Here is a 25,018-nt window from a genome sequence, read left to right as displayed (position 1 = left end):
AGCCAAACCAACTACATCGCACAATCAAGTATCAAGGCAAAGTTTCAGTCATATGCTTTAAAAGGTAAACAGTCCTGTAAAGACCAGATTGAAAAGTAAAGCGTAAACCCCCTGCTGATTGTCCAACATGGCAGAGGGTGATGTATGACGCTTGCAGGATACGCAGCACCACATTTCCATGCAAGGCTGCAGGGGTTCTGAGCAGGGACCCAGGCGGATGCCTGATGCGGAGACTGCTCGCTGCCAAACTGCTGTAACCAGCACTCACCATCGCACAGTGCTTGCTCGTGGGATTTTAATACCCCTTCCTTGATCGATTTCTGTTTTGTGAAGTGTTTGTTTTGTTTTAGCATTAAATGCTTGAGATGGAAGGGAGGAAAAGAAACAGATGCGTTTCGCTCACACTCTCTTCCTGCTTAGAGCAGCTACCCTGTGTCCCATCCTTAACGAACCAGCTGCTCTCTAGTGCAGCCTTGATGAAGAACCCTTTGGTTCTAAATCTCCTTCTCCAGCGCAGGAGAAGGACAACGCATATTAGAGTAGCAGAAGAGCTCTGACTTGGTTTTCACAGGCTGTTTCTTGATGTAACCAAGAACGGCCACCACCTGTTCGCTCTCCTTAATAACTGGAACTCGGCCATGTATGGCTGCCCAACACCATCAGGCATAGTGCCTAAGTGGATGCCGTTTTTGTTGAAATGGCGGTAACTAGCTGGCACGGCACTGTACTGCAAATTTATACTCTGATGTGAATTAACAGCATTTGGTTTACCATTTACTCCTAATGTAAATTTGACATAGTCATGTATTTATAAATTACACCAGAGTGGTGTTCTTGGTTACTAAGCAGAGGACACAATATTTATAGTGGCTACTATTAAAAACATTATTTATTCAGCCAACAGGGCTAATCTATCATCCACTTGTGCTTCAGTTGGTTCTGAAAGTGCCTTGCACATTAGGAGGATATGAAAAATTGGTCAATTTAAGATCTTTTTTCCCACACTCCAGATTTTTATAATCAAGGCAGGCAGACCAGTACAGACCAGTCAAGGAAATATCCAGTACTGTGCTGAGGTTGTCCACTTAATAGGTAAGGCAAGCATCAGCCATCTTCTTGGGGGTGCAAGTGCGGGGAGAGACAAGACACCTCTTCCTTGTAATCATTACAGATACTCTAAGTGTTGAAATCATTTAGCTTTGTTTTTGATCATCTACTTCCCTAGTTAATGCACTGCCAAAGACAGACTGCAGAAAGCTGTGATCTGTTTTGAAAAACTGAAGGATTGACCAGTTTCCTTTAAGGGCCTTTTAATTTCCTTCCTTTAAAATCCTCAGGTGTCTGGCTGCCTGTTTGTATTTATAGCCAGGTAGAGGGGAGTGTGAAAACAAGAAAAATATTCACATATATTTTGGAGCTGGCTCTTTCCCTGAGTTAGTTATGGTGCTCTGCACACACGCACCCCACTGACCCACCAGCTGTCCATCCCTCCTGCCTGGGCACAAGGATTCTAGGATTGGCGGTTCTTGAGATAACATGTAATGGAGGGAAGCATAAGTATTCCTGCCTCTCATACTGAGCCCTAGTTTAACTGCACAAGCCCGCTCCTTCTGTGCCAAGAAGGGTTTGGGCCAGCAACTGACTGTTCAGAAGGTTGCTGGCTGCGCTCTAACACTATTCCTGGTTGGCTGCAGCAAATTTTGCAAGATCTGGACAAAAGGTGCAGAGAAACAGGTAAATAAGTTTCCATAAATATCCTCAAGCGTGATCTACAGTGCATTAGTTCTTTTCCCCTGAGGTTGCAGCCAGGGTCAATACCCTGCCTGGATATCTGGGCCCTCAGTAAGATATTCCGCTGTCTTTTCCTTTATCCTGTCCCATTAATTCAAGAAGATTTAAACTGTGTGTATTATCTGGCTTGGACATCCATGTAGGAAATGTATAATTATGAATTCTTTCCATGTTTTAACTGTGTTATTGCAGCATCCCTGGCCATCTGCAATGCATCTTTAACATCTTTTGTAATATTCTTGTAATAGATAATTGTTACAAAGATCTAGAAACGGAACTGTAACCACACTGGTTTCTATGGCTTCTGCTGTAGTTTCCACAGGTTTCCTGTTGAAAAAAAGGAAGGTCAGGGGATGGGGAAGAATGGAAGAGGCAACAGTAACAAGAGAGGAATATGAGGAAATGCAGTGACCCTTGCCTAGGCTTTGTTTCAGTCGTACATAAAGTTTGACAGAATTAAGGAGTTAAGCAAAAGGTCTGATGGAAAAAATGGTTTGAGGAAGGGAGGTGCCACTGTGGAATTGCACCCCATGTTAGGCCTACTTGGAATAGAGCCATTCATTTCACTGAGTCTGCTCGAAGTTGCACTAACACTGGGTACCATACACGGTGTTCAGAGAAGTTTCAAGCATGGGACTTTAGGATGTCCCAGTTGTTCTTCAGGTAGCCATGGGATGGTGCTGTTTTTACTCCCTCAACACTCCATGTGGCACTAGCTCTAGGCCCTGGACATCAAGTAAGCTTCCTATCCACGTGATTTTTTTTTACTCACAAAGGAAAAAATGGCATGCATAGAGACCAACAATTATGTAGAGGCAATGAGTGGCAAGCAACAGAGTAGGGCTGAAGGCATCGATCGTATACATGGCGATGTGGCCATTTATGGAGACAGAAAGAGAATATGGGACAGGACCCTGGAAATAGTAAAAGGTAAGGGCAGGGAGCTCCTGCTTGGTGGGATGGTGATATGATGAGACAAGGTGACGTTATTTGGCTGTTGAAGAGGGTGCCTAATTTTGTCACCCTTTGAGAGTTCTGAAAACAGCTAAAGGGCAAGAGGAGGTCTGAATAAAAAAGGATACATCTAGTCCTCTTTCTGTTAGCTTCCCTAACCTGAAACACAAACAAACACACTCTGTTGTTTCCATTATGTCTATTTCTGGAGTATAAACCCCTTGGAGGGGGGACCTGCAATCTCCAACTTTTAAAGCCACATGTACGTCATGCTAATAATTACTGGAGCAACATTCATGAACAAAAACATGAAATTTATGGTAATATCTCACAGCTAAACATAGTATATCCATTTTCCAAACCTGTATTAATTAGTTTCATTGTTAAACAATTACTTATTATTGCAGTTTGGTTTCAAAAGGTGGATGATGGACTTTTTGTACAAGAACAAAACGTTTGTGTGGTGTTATTGTCTGTAGATTAGTTGTTGTTATTAGTGGTGCCAAGAAAAACAGACCCAGCTAGTTCCATTCTTTTTATTCATGGTCCTTGCTTACCTGTCATAGCTATTTTTCTGAATAGTACAGTGCACTCTCCTTTGTAAGACACTGAATAAAGGAGAAAATGCAAGGTCAATGTGAGCATGGCTCATTGCTAAAGGCAAATCAAAGGAACAAGTTTAAATAAATCTTCAGTAAAAGACTCCGGTGTTCTGTTTCCACGCTGATACGAGCACTTTTCTAGGTGAATATGGAATGCTATTCTTGAGAAAATAGAAGGTGCAAACTGTCAGTGCACAGAAACACAAAACATACAAATCTGATTAAAGCTCTGAGTTGCTTTGTTCGTTACAGATCAACAGGTACACATCTACTCACAATTTGACGAGAACTCTCACCTTTATTTCAAGGCTGTACACATTGAAGGAAGCCCTGTTCGGCCCTAACAATTCATGACACTGTCCTCAGTTACTCAGAAATTATCCTTAAGTGATCAATTCAGATTTGAGTCTTATCAAATATAGGCTAGACCTTAATTATTTGTAAGGAATATTTTGAAGCAGTCAAATAATTACTTGGATTAACATGTTCAGGTGCTGTGGTACCTGTAGCACAAGAGATTGTCAAACAAATGGTTGTCACAAGTCTGATTAGACTTTGAGTGACAGATGCCATTGTGTCTTGGCTTGTTCTTCACTTGTCAAAGATAATAGTCAGCAGTGTATGGGGTGGGGATGTACAATAAGAAGGTTGGACTTCAAATCCCATCAGCCCCTAATCAGGAATGCTGGAGACTGTAGTCCAAAATGTCTCAGGGGAACCAGGTTAGGCATGGCCGAGCTATATCAAGGTTATGTTATGTTATTTATTTAATAAATTATATTTATTTATTAAAAGCTTTTCTATCATGTCCCCTTCAGGATGGCTTATAATAAAACAAACTCCACAGCATCCTACCATTAATATACTAAAACCCCAGTTAAAATCAATTAAACATTAAAATAATGGGAAAATAAAAAGGATTTTGTCAAACACAGAAAAGAATATGACATCGGCACCAGGCAAACCTCTCTGGGAGCGTATTCCATAGTTGGGGTGTCACTAGAGAGAAGGCCCTCCTCCGGGTACTCTCCTTCCTAATCTCCTTCAAGGAGGGCTCCCGGAGCAGGGCCTCTGCCTCAGATCTCAAAGGTCAGGAAGGCACATAGAGAAGAAGGCGCTTCCAGGACCCAGGCTGTTTAGGGCTTTATAGGTCATCACCAGCACCTTAAATTGGGCCCGGCCTTCAATTGGTAGCCAGTGTAACTGGTAGTAATTACAGAGCCTTCAGTGAGAGGAGAGTTTTAGTGTAGTGAGGTATCTACCCCTAACCCTAAGCAAGGCAGGCTTTCTCTGCTCTCATCCCCAATAGGAGGAAAATGGACACGTATGATCTAACAAGGGTGTAAGAAAGGAGTGGGGAGCCTGCCTGCCAATAGGTGATGATGGACTCCCATGCCAGCTACCCTAATCAATGGGCAGAGGAGCTGTAGTCTGTAATGGACCAGTGGCTGGATAATGTATAGAGGGCCAAGGGTTCCCTATTCTTTGTGTAAGGGTTACAGAGATGGTCTACATTAAGTGTTTTGAACACTCAATCATTAAAAAAATATTAACAGTAGTAGAGGAAATAGCAGCAAACCAGACAGGCCTAGGTTATTTCTTACATTTTGTTTAGGCTGCGACATTTTACTCTCACTTCTCAGAAGCTGTTACATAACTGTCTCAAATTTAGCATTCCACTTCAAGCATCGTCTGAAGCACATCAAAACTCTTCCCTTGTGGCATCTCAGCAAGTTTTTAAGTATAGGACTCCTGTGCAGCCATCCTCACATGTCAATTGATCTTTAACATGGGGAAGCCACTTTGCATTTATTCCTGTCCACAGAGCTTGAAACAAGGCTATAAAAAGGAAGGAGACCAGATCGCAAAAACATTTCAAATAACTAGATTCTCAGGTAGAAATGCAAATTAAGGAAAAAATGGTTGAATAGTTTGCTTCTCTGGGCAGTTGTTGGAAGTTTGAGGCAAATTGGTTCTTCTTTCTAAACTTAATTGCCATGCAGATGTGTGTGTGGGGGGGGAGGTTTAGGGTTGATTCCAGTTATCGTGGTGAGCATATTTCTTTAAATTTGCCCTTCGACTTGGTTTTTGCTTCTCTCCTCCTGCAGCAGTAAGCATCCTCACTTGGTCATGAAGCATGCTCAGTCTTCAGTGGTATGTTTTGAGGTCCCTCCAAACCTCCCCCTCCAAATACTTTAGCATTTCTACAAATCCTGGGTTTCTCCTAAACCTGCTGAAGCCATCATACTTTGTGTAGATCTTTCCAGAGTGTTCCTTCCAACCTGAACCTTCTGGACAGTCAGATCAGCATCTGAAGCATTCCAACTAATTCCACCTGCAAGGAAGGTTCAAAATGTTGCAGGAAAGGGCAGGACCTTCTCAGTAGCAGCCTCTCTGACTGCAGAATGATCTCCCCATTGGGGTCTGCCCAGTGTCAGTGCTGTTATCTTTTTCATGGCAGGTTAAAACTACCCTGGTATCTCAAGTATTTCACAGCATATAAGGGCATTTATGTCAGCTGGTTTTAAGAGGTTTTGTATTTTTTTTAAATCAAAACTGTGTACATTGTTTTATATTTTTTGTACTGACCTTTTTTGCTGTATTTTATCTGTGCTTCATATTCATGAATTGTGAACTACTCAGAGAGTTTCAGCCATTGGGCAATATAGAGGTACAATGAGGAACAACTAGCACTCTGAAAAATCGAGGTAGCTATTAGTATTTATTATTCCATTGTACCTAGATTGGAGCACAGGTTGAATGATGTTTTCCTAACAAACCCATTGCACTTTTTTTCTGGCTTTGTTGAAGCGTGAGTGATTCATATGTCTGCCATTTCAGAAAAAGGAAAGATAACCTCTGAATCAGTCCCTACATTTTTTATCATACGAAGTTACAGGAATTGGGTTGGGTGTGGGAAACAATTTATATGCTTCCACAGGATGTTGGGAAAGTGGGTTATGAATGTGTACCCTTAGGGGAGACATTTTGTGTAGCCTTGTTTGTGAGAGATGAGTTTCCCACATTAGAGAGGGGAAATGACTGTCTTTCTAAGTCTTAAAACCTACCAGGTCACACTTCTTATTCATCAACTTGTATTCTTTGAATGTCTGTCGTCATTATCGGCTGTGGTTTTCCCCATCCCCCCTCCCAACGTGTACACATGCATGCATGCACACACACACACACACACACACACACACACATACGAGTGCTAAAAATGTTGCTTGGTCATTTATAGGGCTGGGCCTAGCATAAGGCAGAGTGAAATGTTCACCTCAGGCATCAGATCCTGAGGAATGGGGAATGATGGCGAGGTGTTGGAGGGAAAACCAAATCGTTGGATGTGCAGCCTCTTTGTTCTCTTAGCTTGTATGAGACCCTCAAGTGCTGAGGAGGCTACTGTCCCATTACCAATGTTTAAGTAAAATTAAGAGCAAAACCTGTTCAGGTAATGGGTGCAATCTTATCTTGTGCCCCAGTCAGCAAAATATTTTGGGCCAGCCCTGGTCATTTATAGGGAGGTCCTAGTCAGTACTAGGGATGCTGTAGGTAGAGTAGGTGGCATATAAATATTTTAAATAAATAAATAAATACTGAGGAGCCTAGAATATAAATTGAATATGGCAAAACACACCCCTGTGAATTGAAGAAGTATACGGATCAAAGGGACCTTAGTTATTTGCCTTTTCCTACTGCCATCTCAACGTAGTTTAATTATTTAATATAGGTTCTAATAAGTACATTAATTAGAGGGATATGCTAGCAAAAGTTGGGTTTTGCGGTTTCATCACATGGGGTTGGCGTTGCTAAGCACTTCAGGCTGAGTGGACCCTGAAGCATTAAGTGTACTTTCTGTCTCCTTGGATACCTTTTTCCCATCCTTTCTTCACACATAAAATATGCAGTTTAACTGAGGAGAGAAAACAGCTCTTGATCTTACTTCCTGAAGCTATTTCTCAATTGCTGTAAGTTATGTCTCTCTTGCTTAACGGTCTATGTTAAATTTTGCTCAGCGCTGAATGTTGAATCTTGTTTCTCTGAATAGTATCACTACCTCCTTTAAAAAAAATCCCTGGCCCAGGCAAAAGACCATTTGGCAATGAAATACTTCTCATTCTGATCCAAGTCCTTCACATGCTTACATGGAAGTAAAGTAAAAGGAAGTAAAGTAAAGTAAATTTTCATTTTGAAAACACTGGCTCCTAAGTATATACATTAAGCACTTCTTTGGTCTTCTTCCTTTGATAGAAGTGCTCCCATAAAATGTATGGATGTGAGAAGCATTGCAAACCTAACTAGAGGAAACCACATTTTCCCTGCTGGCACTCTGTGCCTGCTTCAGGCTTCAAAATCTAACCTGACTTGCCAGTTTTTCTTGTTTCTGATTTATTGCCCTAATAGCTCTTAGGATTTGTTTGGATTTTGGACACTTTCTTTCTATTATTGTTTACCATTCAGTCCGTTGTTGCTTTGCCAATACAGTTCTTAGCAAACTGTGCTTTTGACCCAAACCATCTACCTTGGGAAGTAGTACTTCAGGTTGTATCCAATGTTAGTCTAGCTTAAGTCTCATTCAGTTCAGTAGGTTTATTCGGAGTAGGGCTGACACTGAACAGAACACATCATTTTTGCTCTCTGTGCAACCTAGTCTTATGCTCAGTTCTATGCATAGTTTACTAAGAAGGAAGCATCACTTTGTTCAATGGGATTTTTTGCAGAAACTGAGCTCAACTTTTTCTGCCCATTTAATTTCCATTTTACACGTCATGTTTTTCAGATCCCTTCTGCCCAAATTTCTCACTGTATTTGAAGTTTTGCTGTCTCCTGCACACTGAAGTTTCCATTTCACTGCATTGTGAAAAAGTAACAGTGTGAACATAAACCTGTAGGTCATAAGGCAGTGGGGTGTAACAAAGTAATGCTTATTTTAATTAAGTAATTAATCATGCAACTTGTAAAACCTACTGTTGTGTGTTGCACATTGCATTCAGCTTTAAATTGAGCTGAAAAAAATTGCTAGCTCAGATATGTATATTTTCTTTAATTTAAAATAATTAATTATATTTAAATGGGGTATGGTTTCTGTTTGTGAATATTTGTAGGAATTTAATGCATTCTTATTTAATAACTCTCAAACATCTGAGCTTTGCAGAGAAAAATCTGGTTAAAATCAGAATATGTGAATAGATCCTTCTTATAACAAAAACAGTTAATCTTTGTACTGGTTTCAAAAGTGCTACTATTAGAAAACAATAATAATGATTTTGTAAAGAGCCACAGGGGACTTTGTGGAAAGGGTGTTAAACATATTCTGTTCACACCTACTGTGAGCTCTACTATGGGCCTCATTAACAATATGCAGACTGTCATTTCTGCTCTCCATGGTATACCCATAGATAAATTGGGCATTAAGTGCTTGAAAAGCAGCCAGAATCCCAAAACCTCACTGTGTGCTTTTTGGTGGGGAAAAAACTGAGCAGAGCAAACAGGGTGTGTGCTACAGGCAAGTTGCCAGAACCATAATTCTCCACCGCTCCCTTTGCTGCAATGAAATACTTGGAGAACATCTGAAATCTCAGCCAGAAAATAGATAATCCCTCATGAGGTTGGCATTGCTTGGTTGGAGTTTGACTCCAGTGTAGGCATAAGCCCAAAGTGGTGGGGCAGTGGTGGGCCTAGGAAGACTAGTTGGGCCCACTTAGCTGTGAAGCTCACTTCTTTTAGTCCTTTTCTGCCAAGCCTAGCTGACTCCAGAAGGTTTTTGTGAGGGTAAAGTGGGGCAGAATCCTTGCAGACCAGGGGGCCCAGCCTCTCTGAACCTATGGGCACAGTTGGGAAATTGCTGTAGGCACCACCATAAAATGCCTAATCGATGGATCTCCACTTTGGTGTCTACCTGCCATATATATGAATCTTTACTTGTGACTTATTCATCATAAAGTTTTGTTTTGTGCTGGTTGGGCACCACAATAATAAGGGATTGTCTGACTTGAATCATTGTTGTTGGCATACTACGGATAATGATTCTTTTAAACATATGTTTTGGCAATGTCCACTAGTTGCTTCTTTTGGGGAGGAGGTTCTTACACCGATAAATGTTATACTGCAACAGTCTTTAGTATTCATCAGTGTACCTGTTCTTTTAAATAATTAGCTTGCTTCATAGGAATTAACAAATGGTCAGCATAAATGGATTCTCTACCTCGTTTTGCCTCTAAAAGGCTAATACATTACAACATTGGGAAGATAACACTCACCTGCAATGGTGCAATTGATTGAAGATCTTACAGTGCTTTCAGCATTTCAGTGGGTGCAGTATGGAACCAACTACCTTATTTGAATATAATTGGTCTGCTTTTGCTGAAGCCTATGTAGAATCACTAGAATGGTGTTGGCACTGTATATGTAATCATCACTATGGATAGATACACATCCGTGCACGTATAGCTAGTTACATGGAGGGAATTACATTTCCTGTGCATGCCATATTCGGTCCTTCTTCACAAGTGCTGTTGGAAGCTCCCTTGGGTGCCCCAATGCCCATGAGCATCATGTTGTGGATTATGGCTGTAAAGAAACATGAGCTCCTTGGAGAGGAGGAGATAAAAATCCAATAAATAAAGAATGTAGTTGATGCAGAAGGCGCTATCTACTAATCTGGGGGTGAGAGGGTCGTGGAAACTTTCTGGAAACAGTGCTGGGATGGATAAGAGCAAACAAATTGAAACGTGGTCTGAATAAGTGAGAACAATACTGTATTTGGAACGACTGCTGATATGGTTGGAGGTGTGCGATCAACTTTGCCCCATCCCTGAGAAACTGGGTATGCGGCTGGGGATTCTCCTGGGGCCAGTGGTGCCTGTGCCCTTTCTTAGCTTAGGCTGGTTTTCCAGCTGTTAGCCTATCAGGAGCAAGCACACCTGGCTACAGTTATACATGCACTGGCTACATCCAGACTGGGCTACTGTGATGCTCTCAATGTAGAGCTGTCTTCAAACTTAATTTGTCCCTGCCGTGGAGCCTAAAGGACTCTTAACACTGCTCCAGCACCCCATTGTCTTGGTTATGAAATGATACGCTGATAGCTGGTTGTTGACTCAGAAGCAAGGCTTAGAAGCCCATCGGCTTGTTCCCAGCCAGGAGTGCAGCCTTAAAGATCCTCACATGAGCCAAGTGTAATGATGCAAAGGGTTATGGGACTGTGTTCCTTTAAATGTTGGTGAGTTTCAGAAGAGCAAGGGGGGAGAAAGAGAGGGGGTGAGTGAGTGAGTGAGTGAGTGAGTGAGTGAGTGAGTGAGTGAGGTGATTGGTGGGTGAGTGAGAGTGTGGGCGGGGCTTGGAAATGTGTGAGGAGAATAAAAAGAGAGAGACAGACACTCTGATGAGGCAGCCTTTTCATTAGAGTCTCATAGAGTGTTGTGAAAGGCATTTAAGGGGCAAAAGGGAAGGGAAGGCGGTAGAATACTTGGAGGGCATATTAGTGACTGGGGAGAGTCAGAACCTCATATTCTCAAGTATTATAAAGGTGTGAGAGATAGAAGCTGCCAGAAACCTGAGTGCAGGAGAGAAAGGGGAATCTGTGTGAGAGGAGTATTTTTTTTTTTTTTGTAAAGTTCCGAAAACAAACAAACAAAAAACCAAACCCAACAACAACAAGCCCACACACCTAGAGTGGACCAGGTTGGAAAACTGCCATATAGTAAGCCTTCAAGTGCTGTTACACGTGTTTTCTTTCTTTCAATACAATGTGCAAATCATACTCCCCTTGGATTTAGAGCAGCACATTAAATTATGGTTTGTGCTCACGACAGAGCAATCGGAAACAGCCTGAACAAAAACTTCAGCCCCCGCAGAACATAAGCAGTTGACTTTTCTCCTCCCAGAGGTTGTGTGAATCAGCCTCTTTAGTGGAAGGTACATGTGGGTGGAAAGGCAGGAAGTAAGAATGCTTCCTATTTATGAGGTGAAGTGACAGGTAATAATCTATTAGTGAGGTGAAATGACAGGCAGCAACCACTCACTGAGAACTGACCTTCACTGGAACTGCCCGGTGCATTCTAGAGAGGAGGAGAAAACATTTTGAAATGAAATCTAGAGATGCCAGCTAATTTTCCTCCTTGTCCCATTTTAGTGAGTGTATACCCACTGTTTAAAAGAGAGAGAGATGTGAAAAATCAAAGCCTCTATTTCTCACAGAGGCATTCTGGCTGCAGTTGAAGGTCCATATTTTCTTGAGACAGGGCTTATTTCCCTGAGAAGTCAGTTGCCTCTCTTTGTTTCTTGTGCTCGGGGAGTGTGACTCGCTGGGGGTGGTGTAGTGGCTGAGTTTGACACTTACAGAAACAGAATAGTGCTCTAGCTGTCCCCCCACCCCACCATTCTTTCCCTCTTGCCTTCTCTCTCCCCAGGTTATTATACCTAAGTTTCTCTTTATGACTCATATGTTGACTCCTCTAGCTGACTGTTTTGACCATCACTACTTTGAGATCTACTTTGAAGCATAAATCCACCTGTTTCTTTTTACTGATTTATGAATCATAGGTTGCTGCTCCTGTGGATTTAAGAACATTTCCACAGCCTTTAATTGAATACTGTCAGAAGGTATTCACGGAGCACATTTCTGATGACTGATTAATAATTGGTAGCTTAAAAGGAGGATGTGCCTTGGAACCAATAGCCACAATAACATGGGAGGTTTGTTCTCCATTGGAAAACAAGTAACAAGACATGCAAAAAGCTGTAAACTACAGTTGTGCCACCCATTTGTAATTTGCCCAGAAGCCATGAAGCAGTATAGAAATGGAGGAGGAGGAAGACGAAGAGGAAGAGGAGTTTTAGTCTTTAAGGCTCTACAAGGCTCTTTTCTATTTTTTTCTACTAATAAAATTTCTTTGCGTTGAGGTTAATCTAGAAGATGCAAGTATATGGCTGGAAGATGTGAGAAGCAAGAGGATGTTTCCTAGATTTGGAATGTTTGATATGAATTACAAGAATTGGTCTCAGTCTTGAAGCTCCCTGTCCACAGATGGGATGAGGTAAATTTCCAAGTTGGGTGCTGGATATATCACATCTGTAATGCACATGCACATAAATTTGCGCACACAGTCATGCAGTGCACAGATGACCCATCCACATGCTAGGGAGGCTTGTTATGAACAGGACCAGGAGGAGATCCTGCCGAATCCCCTGAAGAATCCTTGAGAGCCATCAATAGACTTCATGCGACCACATGCTTGTCTTCCAGAAAACGATTGAGGGAAAGGGGTTCTATTGGCAAAGGAGACAGAGGCAACAGCCTCTGCTTCACAGGATGCTGCCTTCATTGCAGAGCTGCGCACCACTTTCTGGCCTCTTACAACTAAAATCTGTGGCTCAGCCTACTGGCCATGGTTGGGTTTTCTTCCTGAAAGAAATGGGGGGGGGGGGCATACATTTAAAAAACGGTGAGACTGAGTACTTGTTCCATATCTTGGAAAGAGCCAGCCTTTAAGAACTATTCTCAGTGATGAGAACATTTAGGACAAAAGCATGTATCTTTGCAAAGAGTTACATGGAGTGTTCTTCATTTGCTGCATGAGAGTGATGACTGTTGGGCCAGGGTGTGATATATAGCACAGTGCTGCCAGTCGATGAACCTATGTCTGGGGGACACACAAAAGTAAATGAGCTGGAGGTGTCATAAGGGAAGGTGGAAAGAAAAAAAGAAATAAGGTGCGGCCTGAACCCTCAAATACGCTTTTTATTTCGACACACAGTGAATATACTTTAAAAATATTTAGAGTACAGGATAAGTCTTCACTCAACTTTCTAGACCTGTATTATTTATTTGTTATATTTATCACCTTCATTTTTGATATTTATACACTTATGTTCCATTAAAAATGTCCATTGTGGCCAACAGCAACAAAACCCAGAAGTTAACCAGCCCAAATATCTTAATATGGAATATTGCAATAACAGTTCAATCCTCTACATGTATGCACCAAAGCCAAACCCTCTGAGTTCAGTGGGATGCTCTACCAGGTAAATGTGTGTAGCATTGCAGTCTAAAACTGTACAAATCAGGCACAAATGGGTAAAAAGAAAACTGATAAATAAAATGGCAATCAGTTGCAAACATATTTTTGAAAAAGAAAAACATTCAAACACAGCAGCAGCAGCAAAGAAAAAGCCAGCTCAGTTTCTGCCTGCTTTTTCTTTGTACATGTGCGTATTTTACTACTTGTATTCCATTGTTTCTTACGCCATTTAGACCACAACCATTGCAGCCCTTCATGCATCTTTTCCCCTTCTTCGTATCACCACCATATCAACATTTATGGAAGATACTGTGTATTAACACAAAGCAGTCACTTTCCAGTTCTTTCAGATATATTAGAGCAGCCTAAATACTGTTTCTGGTATAAATATATGATCTATGCTAGACAAGTTCTTGCAAGTGACACCATGGAAAACAGGTTTATGACTGTGATAATTACCTCTCTGCAGAATAAAATGCTAAAACTGCATGCCAGTACAGGTCTGGGTGTCTCTTTAGCTGTTAACATTTTTGTATTGGGTGTATCTCTGCATAAGTGCTGCTTAATGTGTTGTTTCTTCACTCTGCAACTATCAAAACACAACAAAATGGTGTAATGTATCTCTCACCCTTAAACAGGTTTCTGCCAAGGGTGCAGGCCGGTAGGCTATGTGCCCTGCCCCACTCAAGAAACTTAAAGCTATTTGGGGCCAAACAGATGAATCCTTTCTCCTGGGTCCAGTTTCCTGCTTTTATTTTCCAGCAGTTCTCCTGCTTTCTGACTGTGGAAATATCTGAGAAAGAATGCAGTTCTTTTCTTTCTTCTTCCCCACCCCAGCATACTCACAGGGAGATGTACAGACCTCTATCCATGCCAAGCTTTGGACAGGTTTGCAAGACAGGGGAAATGACACCCATCTCTGCATTTCTGTCTTTGTGCTAGGACTTCAAGTGTTCATGGACTTGCCAGGTTGTTGATGCATTTGCTGCGAGTTGCTCCTTTCTCCTTTTCCCCCTGAAACCAGTTCTTTAGTTTTCTGATGAGGAAGGGTGGGTGGGGGTTGCAGGCATTCCCCTAAGCTTTTATGTGCAAACTTCAAAGTTCCTCTGAGCATCCAGAGATCTCTCCCTTTAGTTTTTCAGTGGCCCTCATCCTTTCAGCACTCAGTGCCCTTAGTTTGTCACTGGAAAGAGAGGTAAACTGTTACAAATTGGCCGGAATGTGTTGGAAGCCTATTGGATAGTTTGGGCAATGAACCACATGCTCCAAGTTCTCACATTCAATTCACGTACACAGGAGAATGTGTCCAAATTGTGCTACTCCAGGTGTAGTCTCCATTAGTGGACCGTGGAAAGTGTATCTGAAAATTTTGCTGTAGTTTTCTTAGTTGAAATCAGAACCTGCAATAATCTGAGCTTTGCATGGACAGCACAGAAAAAAATTCGCTCCAGTGCAGGGGTCCCCACCCTGCGTGGTTGGTGGGCACATTTGGAATGTTAAGTGTGTCTCAGGACTGATTTGCCATCAGGAAGGGCTTGCCCATGGCTGGTCACAAAGCAGTCATTTTCCAGAAGGCAAACTAGTGAGACTAAAGATAAGTAATTTGCCCAGGAAGCTATGCTCAAGGCAGAGGTGGCACCTGCACGCCAAAACATAGAAGCACTGTTTCGAAAATATGAGAGTGGAGGACATCATGTCACTTCACATCGAGTTTGCATGTTGAGTCGCCTTTGCTAAGCTGGAAAGGCATGGCCTGCAGTTGGGTGACCATGTGTGGAGTGGAGTAGGGTGTTGGACTCCATGGCTTTCTAGACCCTTTCCAACACTAGCCCTCTCCTCTCCTCTCCTCTCCTCTCCTCTCCTCCTTTGCAACATGCCATCCTCCTAGTCAATTTCCTTTAATTACGGGCGATGATTGGGAGACGACTAGAGCGTGGGTGGAGAAAATCTCGGGATGAATCTGGCTGAACACACTTAAGAGCCCACTATCAGGCCTATGCTGTGGCGGTGAGGGCGGTGAAGAAGAAATTCTTCTCCACTTCCATTGCCTCCTCATAGTGCTGTCCAGCGGAACTTTTTCGGGTGGTACAGGGGCTGGTACAGCCAGGCCCCAAGAAAGATCCTGTACCACCCTCGATAACCCACTGTGACGACTTTGCCCAGCACTTCAAAGAGAAAGTTGCTCAGATTCATCACAAGCTGGACTCCACTAGTGACTCAGATTCCTTGGGGAGGTGCCAGTGTTACCATCTGGTCACACATTGTTGGATGAGTTTCAATTATTGCGGCCTGATGACGTGGACAAGGTGCTTGGACAAGTACATACTACCACCTGTGTACTGGACCCCTGCCCATCGTGGCTACTATCCAAAGCCAAACATGGGATTGGTTCCTGGATCCAGGAGGTCATCAATGCCTTTTTGAAGGACGGCCGGGTGCCTGCCCCTCTAAAGGAGGTGGTGGTCAGACCGGTCCTAAAGAAGGCATCCCTGGATCCAGAGATGGCTGCCAGTTATAGACCGGTGGCCAACATCCCGTTTTTGGGCAAGGTGCTGGAGCGGGTGGTGGCGGGACAACTCCAAGCTCTCTTGGATGAGACTGATTATCTGGACCCATTTCAGTCCGGCTTCAGACCCGGGTATGGTACTGAATCTGCCTTGGTCGCCCTGTATGATGACCTGTGCAGGGAGAGAGACAGGGGGAGTGCATCCCTGTTAGTTCTCCTGGACCTCTCAGTAGCTTTCGATACCATCGACCATAGTATCCTTCTGAATAGGCTAGCGGGATTGGGAGTTGGAGGCACCGCATGGCAGTGGTTCCACTCCTATCTCAATGGCCGATTCCAGAAGGTGGTGCTGGGGGACTATGGCTCTGCTCCATGGCAGTTATGCCATGGAGTTCCACAGGGGTCCATTTTGTCCCCTTTGCTATTTAACATCTACATGAAACTGCTGGGAGAGGACATCAGGAGGTTTGGGCTTCGGAATCATCAGTACGCTGATGATACCCAGCTCTACCTCTCTTTTTCACCCAATCCAGGTGAGGCAGTGGCTATACTGAACCGGTGCCTGGCCGAGGTAATGGGCTGGATGAGGGCCAATAAACTGAAGCTCAGTCCAGACAAGACGGGGGTCCTGCTGGTAGGTGGTTCAAACTCCTGGATAGGTGAATTGGATCTTGTCCTGAATGGGGTTGCACTCCCTTTAAAGGACAGGGTCCGCAGCTTGTGAGTGCTCCTCGACCCAGAGCTGACTTTGGAAGCTCAAGTGTCGGCGGTGGCGAGGAGCGCTTTCCGTCAGCTTTGGCTGATCCATCAGCTGCGTCCCTACCTGGAGGACGACTGCCTAGCGACAGTGACACATGCATTGGTTACTTCCCGGTTGGATTTCTGTAACGCGCTCTACGTGGGGCTGCTCTTGAAGACAATCCAGATACTTCAAATGGTGCAAAATAGAGCAGCCAGGTTGCTGACGAGGACTGGGCATTATTCTCATATAAGCCCAGTCCTCTACCAGCTTCACTGGCTTCCCATTGAAGTCCGGGCTCAATTCAAGGTGTTGGTAATTACTTATAAAGCCCTTAACGGCTTGGGACCCGGATACCTGAAGGAATGCCTGCGGCCATATTTGCCCTCACGCTCCTTGAGATCGGCAGCAGGGGCTCTCCTCCGGGAACTTTCCGTAAGAGATATCAGGAAGCAAAGTACTCAGAGGAGGGCTTTCTCTGCAGTGGCGCCCTATCTGTGGAACGCGCTCCCCAGATAGGTCCGCCTGGCACTGTCGTTATTTGTTTTGCGGCGCCAGGCCAAGACCTTTTTATTCAAACAGTATTTTAATATTACACAGCCAGTGTGTTTCCAAGTTTGAATTGTAATTGTAATTGTATTGTTTTATTTATTTGTTGATGTGAGCCGTCCCGAGGCTATGTAGCAATGGGAATGGCATATAAAAACTTTAAATAAATAAATAAATTGGAAAAAACCCTTAAAAGCCAGGAGGAACAGTTAACTTGGTAAGTCTCTGGGGACACACTGAAGTCTATTGGTGCCACACCGGAGATGGAGTACCAGTGCGCTGACATTCTCGGAGTCTGCTCTCTATAGTGTAGTAGTTTCTGTTTCAAACAGATTCATCAAAGCTCTTCATGAGACTGGAATTTCTGTTGTCTTTATGGCAGCCTGGTAGGCAATGGCACCATGGCCCACAGACAGAGGGAGTCCACTAGAGGGAGAGCCCTCTGTCCAGGGCAGGCTGGCATCAAGCGTAGGCATGCCTGAGCACCTGGCGAGGACTCGTATCCCAGCAGGGCCCAAGGACAAGAGCCCTGTGGAGTTGCTCCTTCCCTTCACCACTGCAAACCTGGTGAGCAGGAGGTTCAGCCACTGCCAGGCCTGCTTGCTTCCCAGCACTCTGCCTCTCAAGTATGGAGGTGGTAGCCCTGAGGAGACAGAGCACAGCAGGTGGTGCGGGGCGGGATGACTGCTGGTGCCCGTGGCAGTGAGGAGGTGAGCTCACTGAGGGGCCAGTCCCCTTTGGGATGCCTTGCCCAAGGGCCTTCAGAACCTCGATCCAGACCTGGCCTGGGGATCCCTCCGACCTGCAGCAAACCCTGCCACTCCTGCCACAGCCTGCTGCTTTTCTTTGCTGGGGTGGAGGGGGATGCATTCCCCTCCCCAAAAGCCTTCTCAGTTTCCACGCTAGACCCTGAGGCAGGCTGGAGCACTGCATCCCTCCTCTGCCTGCTTGTAACTCACCTGCTTGCTTATAGCTTACTTGCGAGCACACAAATATGAAGATGCTGTAGGAGGCTGACACTATTCAAGTGCCAGAACTATCTTCACTTACATCACTAGGAAGAATTGGGCAAGTGGAGTGGCCCCACGTAGCAACTGACCTTTAAAATCTTTCCTGTCCCAGCACTGGAAACTGAAATGTCACAAGCGTATGAATGCTAGATTGATGCTTGTTCTTTTTCTGAGGAAAATCCAGTTTTCTTTGCAGCAGAAATAGAAAACAAACATATGGCTAAATTCTCACAAACCTGGAAACCCTAAATGCAATTACTTGAAAATGACCTCAGTTGGAAGAATGTGGGAGCGGGACTTATTTCCAAGTACAGAATAGGAGTCAAAGCAGTTATCATAAGCAGAAGGAGAAAAGCTAAACACATTAATTGCTTCCTGCCACTGTGGAGGAAGGAACTGCATTCCAATTTACATGAAAAGCTATCATTTTCTTCTGGATATGTTACTTTGCAGTCTAAACTGAAGACCTCATGCTGGTGTTGTTTTATATTTCCTTTGTTTTATGTAAGTTTTCAAGGAGCTTCTGAAGGTAGCCTTGGATAGGATACAATGCAAGATTTCGGTTGCCTTCTCCAGGTGGGAGGCTTTTACCTGTACTCTTCATGGAACTTTCTGGCAACTGGTCTGTTCAACCATGTGTTTTACAGAGGTTTTGCTCTGCCAATGAGAAGGCACAGATAACATTTTACATTCATCTTCCCCACCACCACCCCTCTCTTTCTCCTGTGAACCAAGAATTATATATGAAAGGTCAAACATGTTACAGGGATTTGACAGTTTTGTGTTGCTTCTATCCACTCTTCATGCTGACATGAGTAAGAAGAAAGGAAGTGTCAAAAGAAGCCTGAGGAGAAAGGAACAATGCAGAGGTTTGTCTGGAGTTGCAGTTATTACCGGGGCACAGCAGGGAATTTGTTAAAACATCTTCATGAAAAATAACAAGGAAAAGCAGCTTTTTTATCGTGCTGCACAGTGTTCTGCATGCGTCTTGTGCTTTCTCTCAGTGCCTTCCTGCATAGGTGAAGTCAGTCCATTTCAGTGCTTGGAAGTTCTGCCTAAGTGCATTGTGTGTGGCTGCACTTACGGCTGCGACCCTGGGCCTCTATTGGAGGGGCAGAGCCTCACAGGGGCAGGGGAAACCTGTGGCCAAACAGCACCCTCTGTACACTCTCACAACTTGAGAATAGTCTGATAACAGAATGATGTAGACCAGCTTCCTTTGCTGCTCTCTTTCTTACCCCCGTTTGACTGCTTGGTTCACAGTTCTTTTGTGTCCCAATAGCAGAGGTGGAAGGGGACGAAAGTGCATCCAGAGATTGGCCGATCTCTGAGTTCCCTTTATTACTCACTGTGGTCATGTATGTGTGGTATATGACCAGAATAGCACTGTGGTTATTACAGCCACTGCAATAAAAAAAAAAAAAAACTGATACAAACGCTAACCCACTGAAGTCCCAGTGGCTGGAATATCCCTCTCTTCCTTTGTTACATCAGCAGATTTTGAGCTGAAGGTAAACACACAACTTTGATCTAGACCAGGGGTCAGCAACCTTTAACACTCAGAGAGCCATGTGGACCCATTTCCCACACAAAAGAAAACACCAGGAGCTGCAAAACCCTTTTGACATCTAGAATGATGTTGACACTGCATACTGTATATTGTTTTTTTACCTTAATGCTCTGTATATCGTCATTATGATTTAGCTGCAGCTCTTGTTCAGTAACTAAAAACTGTTATTTTTAATCTTATATTATAAACTAGTAGGACTCCTTTCATATATTTTGAATAGGAGAACAGCTTCCTGAAGAGTCAGAGTCAGTGCTAAAGGGCTGCATGCATTAAACAGCAAACCCCATATGTTTGTCAGCAGTAAAAGCAAGTGAATCTACCCACGTATCATTAAATGTTTGGTTTTCTTCAGAAACTTTTCTTTGATTTATCCATGGTTTGCCTACCGGGGGAAGTTGCAGATATAGGTGTGTTTAGTGACTGATTAGCAGATAAACAGTCAAGTGATGTGAATTGTGACAGGTCTCAAGCGCAGCTTTTATCATTCAGAAGAAGATTACATTTGGACAAAGAGAATCTTTTCAGCAGCATTTCGTGCAGCATGAGAGCCTGCAGGAAGCTTGTTCCACTCTTTCCCTGCACAATAGCAGAGGAATGTCGCAATTTACTTAACCTGCTAGTGCAGCCTTCCTGAGTGGATGCCTCATCATCACCTATTGGTATTTTGTAACTCGGACCCTCGGTCGCAGATCAGCGGCTGTGACGTGTATTTTGGGCTCTGGAGCCGCCGCAGAGGGATTCAAGAGCCACGTGCGGTTCCAGAGCTGCGGGTTGCTGACCCCTGGCCTAGATTATGGTTTGACTGTCTAGTCTCATATCTGGAAGAATAATCTGGAACTACATTACTGTTCTGCTGCATGGGATGAAGCAGTGAATATTGCTGATACCTTAATGGGATCACAAGAAACGAGCTGCACAAGCTTTCCTCTTGAGGTGATGTGCACAGTGTCAGGCTCTTACAATTCCCATAGGGCAGTGATGACGAACCTTTTAGAGACCGAGTGCCCAAACTGCAACCTAAAACCCACTTATTCATGCAAAGTGCCCACACTGCAATTAACCTGAATACTGAGGTTTCACTTTAGAACAAACACCTCACAGCCAGTCCAAGCAAATGCATATACATCCTTGGCAGCGCACGGACCGGCCAGGCGAAAGCTCAGACGAGTTGCGGCTAGTGATGCCATCGCCCAGTGCTGCTACTCCTTTCCAAGCATGCGCATGGCCCCTACGTGTGCTGTAATCCGACGCTTGGCTGCTGGGGCAACTTGGCTCGCGTGGTGCCAAAGAGGACTGCGTGCCCCCTGCGGCACACACACCATAGGTTCGCCACCACTGCCATGAGGTGAGCAGTGCAATTTACATGTTTACTTGAAGATGTTCAGTTCTGTATCGAGTGGGTCTTAATCCCAAATAAATGGTCATAGGATTACAGCCTTAGTGCCAGAGTAGACATTACATTAAATCCATATAGAGCAGCTATGTCTCTCACCACTGTAAATTTGTGGTGGATGCTGGGCCCCCAGTTCAGATTGTGGCCTGGGAATGAGGTGAGAAGGGCTTTTAGGGTCTGAATCAGACCTCCTGCACCTATTGTAAGATAAAAATGAGCTGTGGGGGAGATGTAACTGCTGGGTACAGATTTAAAATAATGTCTGTTTTGACCCTAAGAAATTAGATAGTAGCTCAAGTTATGCTCTATTTATGAATCTTACAGTCAGAGTACTTTGGAAGCAAACCGTCTCTTAAAAAACACTGATTTCACTACAGCTTCTCAGGAAGCAGCCATATGTTAAAGGCATTCAGTCTACAGTCCTATATATGTTTACATGTACATCCCACTAAACTCATATAGGATCATGGTATGAAGCATATATATCTACTTCCATCTAAATGAACCTTCTAAATTTGTTGCCATGTTCTCTTGATGCATAATAGTGGGTTTTGTTTGGTGGAAAAGAGTGTTTGATAAACAACTATTAACAGTTCTCCTTTCTTTTAAAGAAAAATGATTTTTTTTTGTATTTGCCTATGTGTCTGGGAATGGCCATTTTTATTATATGTACATATGTGTGATTTGTACAAAAAATGATTATGGGTGTCATACTCAGCCACACAGCCGGAGAGTGCAGGGGTAGCAGCAGAGTTATCACACTTAATGCATTCACGGAAGTAAAAAAGAACAGCATACAAGACCTTGAAAGATGTTAGGATCCATTTTGTGGTAAACGTGATAATCCATGAATTATAGTTTTCTTGATTCCATTAATTAAACCTACAACCAGAAGCCGTTGATTCACACTTGATAGCTGTTCAGAAATGCTGTGTCTAGTCTGGATTGCAATTAACAATGTAGTTTTGCTAATAAAAGAAGTGGCATTTGAGGAGATGAAAGAGTGAAGGGGTATAATTATGACAGGATTATATGGAGCAGGGCTGTTCATCTACCACAATTTTCTGCATCAAGTAGAACAAGGCAGATAATGCTTCTGTTGTAGTGGACGAACAAGTGCAAGGGACTGAACGCTTAGCATTCTCCCTGCCCTGCGTCCCTTTCAAGGGAATTTTTAAAGGAAGACATTTACAGGGAAAGCTAATGTGAATTAGCGCTGGTACAGTTCAGTAAGCAAGACATTCCTGTCTTATTCTGTGGATTAGAGGCTGGTTGAAGGTTTTACAATCTGGTCAGACCCCTCTGGCACAGAAGAAGCACAGGTAAGGAGGGCTGTCTCAACAGTACAATTGCCAGTGGAGCAGCATTGCTATGGAGCAGGGGAGGCAACCTACTGTCCTCCGGGTATTTTGGTCTACAACTTTCATAGATTTCAGCCAACTTGGCCAGTGGTCGGAGACTATGCAAGTTGTCATTAAAAGCATATGGAAGACAGCAACTTGCCCGCTCCTGGTAAAAGGTATACGTGGCTTCTGCATGTGGGATGTAACCATGTATTGATGTTGTAGTTGTCGCATAGTCAGAAGGAAGTATGTCGTTAGGAGAGGCAAGTCGTCGTGTGTGTGCCAACAGCTCTGATGGCTTCATGCACTGACAGTCTGCTAAAGGGCCAGGAAGATACTGGCGTCAGGATCATTGGTTTGTGTTAGTTTGTCACTGATCAAAAGAGTGCTCCTCAATGGCACCGTCTCAAATTGGATGGAGGTGACTAGTGGGGGGCCACAGGGTTCAGTCCTGGGCCCAGCGCTCTTCTACATCTTTATTAATGATTTAGATGTGGAAGTACAAGGAAAGATAATCAGATTTGCAGGTGATACAAAACTGGATGGAATAGCAAACACCCCAGAAAACAGAATGAAGATCCAGGGTGATCTTGATAAACTTGAACACTCAGGGCTCAATGCAGCAGAATGAGATTCAGAAAGGACGAGTGCCAAGTTCTCCACCTAGGAAAAAGAAGCCAAATGTATCAATACAGGATGAGGAACAGGTGGCTCAACAGAACTGAAAAAGAAAAAGATTTCAGAGTAATTGTGGACAGTAGGCTAAACATGACCCAACAATGCGATGCAACTGCCAAAAAGGCAAATGCTATTTGGGGATGCATTAGTAGTAGCTCCTCTATGCTCCTCACTAGTTGGACCTCATCTGGAATACTGCGTCCAGTTCTGGGCACCAAAATTTAAGAAAGATGCTGGAAAATTAGAAGGGGTTTAGAGGAGGGCAACAAAAATGATCCAGGGTTTGGAAACACTGCCCTGTAAGGAGAGACTGAGAGAACTGAGCATGTTCAGCCTTGAGAAGAGAAGACTGAGGGTGGACATGACATCCCTGTATAAGTACCTCAAAGGCTGCCACACAGAGGAAGGTCAAGATCTCTTCTTGCTGATGCCAGAGTGTAGGACACGGAATAATCAAGTCAAGTTGCAGCAACCCAGATTCAGGCTGGATATGAGGAAAAGCTTTCATACTGTCAGAGCAATACTGCAGTGGAACTAGTTGCCTAGAGAGGTGGCGGGCTCTCCCACCCTAGAGACACTCAAAAAGAAACTGAACGGCCATCTGAGTGGGATGGTGTGACTTGGTGTCCTGCAACAGCAGGGGTTGGACCCGATGGCCTTCATGGCCCCTTCCAGCCCTACTATTCTATGATTCTGTGATGTCTTTCCAAAATCTAGGAGGCATTTATAGATCTATCCGAGCCATTTGTGGTAATAAAAACCATCCAGAATATATTTCATAGACAGGTTGAAGAAAAGGTGTCCTTGCCTGCTCTGGCCTGGCTGTCTACTCATCTCCCAAACAATGCCAAGGATTAATGTGAACCGTCACAATATCGGGTAGAGAAACTGATAATATCCTGTTCTGTTTCACTCTTCTTAGGCAAAATGGGGAAACAGAATAGCAAACTGGCTCCTGAAGTGATGGAAGATCTGGTGAAGAGTACAGAGTTTAACGAACATGAACTCAAACAGTGGTACAAAGGATTTCTAAAGGACTGTCCTAGTGGGAGACTGAATCTAGAGGAGTTTCAACAGCTTTATGTAAAGGTAAGGATATTTTGTGTGTTTTTTCTTTTATCACAATAACAGTAACATGTCAAGGTCCTGCATAACAGTCTTCTTGAAAATTAACCTGCTAGCTCCCATCTGGATCATTTTTGTCATGCAAGAAATGCTGAGTTTCTGTCATGTGTCATGAGGAAATCCAGTTGAGTTTTCCCCAAAGGAAAACTACTATAATTTACTCTACCCTGCTTTACACTACTCTAGTTTTCCCTGCAGTGAAGTCATTAACATGTTTGTCTCCATTGCAGCTATAGTGTAATGTTGTGAATACTTACTCAAGAACACCATTGATAAATTTGATGAGTGGTAAACCTTGGCCTCTCTGCTCTCCATACCACGTTGTGACCTTCAAGGAAAAATTGGTGTTTTTTAAATGTTATTGATCACAGTCTTTTCCAGCCTGACTACAACTCTCATCATTTCCAATGGCAGGCAATTAGGTGGACAGGGATGGTGGGAGTTGTAGTCCAACACATATAGAAGACACCTAGTTGGGGAAAGCTGCTTTAGTGCCCATCCCACTGAAATGCAGAATAATTCTTACAGGTCCTAAACACATGCAAATCAAGTCCCTCCACCCACAGTACCACCTTGGGAGCACAATTAATAATTGATTTAAAGTTAATTTAAAAATCTGCCAAATGAATTACTGAATATTACATAAATAAAGGGAAACATCCCAGCATTTTTGCAAATGTTTTGCTTTGTTGTTGCTATTACCATTTTATTGCTGATCTGCTATTGTATCCTTTCC

The 25,018-nt window shown here is 43.5% G+C and overlaps 1 protein-coding gene across 1 annotated transcript in view; it reads left to right on the top strand.

Moving 5' to 3' along the window:
- Positions 1-25,018, top strand: part of VSNL1 (visinin like 1) — an 89,897-nt gene that overhangs the window by 17,969 nt on the left and 46,910 nt on the right. The window contains exon 2 of the mRNA XM_044445152.1: positions 24,080-24,246. Coding sequence (XP_044301087.1) covers positions 24,085-24,246 — 162 coding nt within the window. The 5' untranslated portion in view covers positions 24,080-24,084. The remainder of the gene's footprint in view (positions 1-24,079; positions 24,247-25,018) is intronic.

The sequence above is a fragment of the Varanus komodoensis genome, unplaced genomic scaffold (genome assembly GCF_004798865.1).
Source record: "Varanus komodoensis strain SLA01 unplaced genomic scaffold, ASM479886v1 scaffold47, whole genome shotgun sequence".
In the NCBI taxonomy this organism is placed as follows: domain Eukaryota; kingdom Metazoa; phylum Chordata; class Lepidosauria; order Squamata; family Varanidae; genus Varanus; species Varanus komodoensis.
This window is presented reverse-complemented; position numbering and strand designations above follow the sequence as displayed.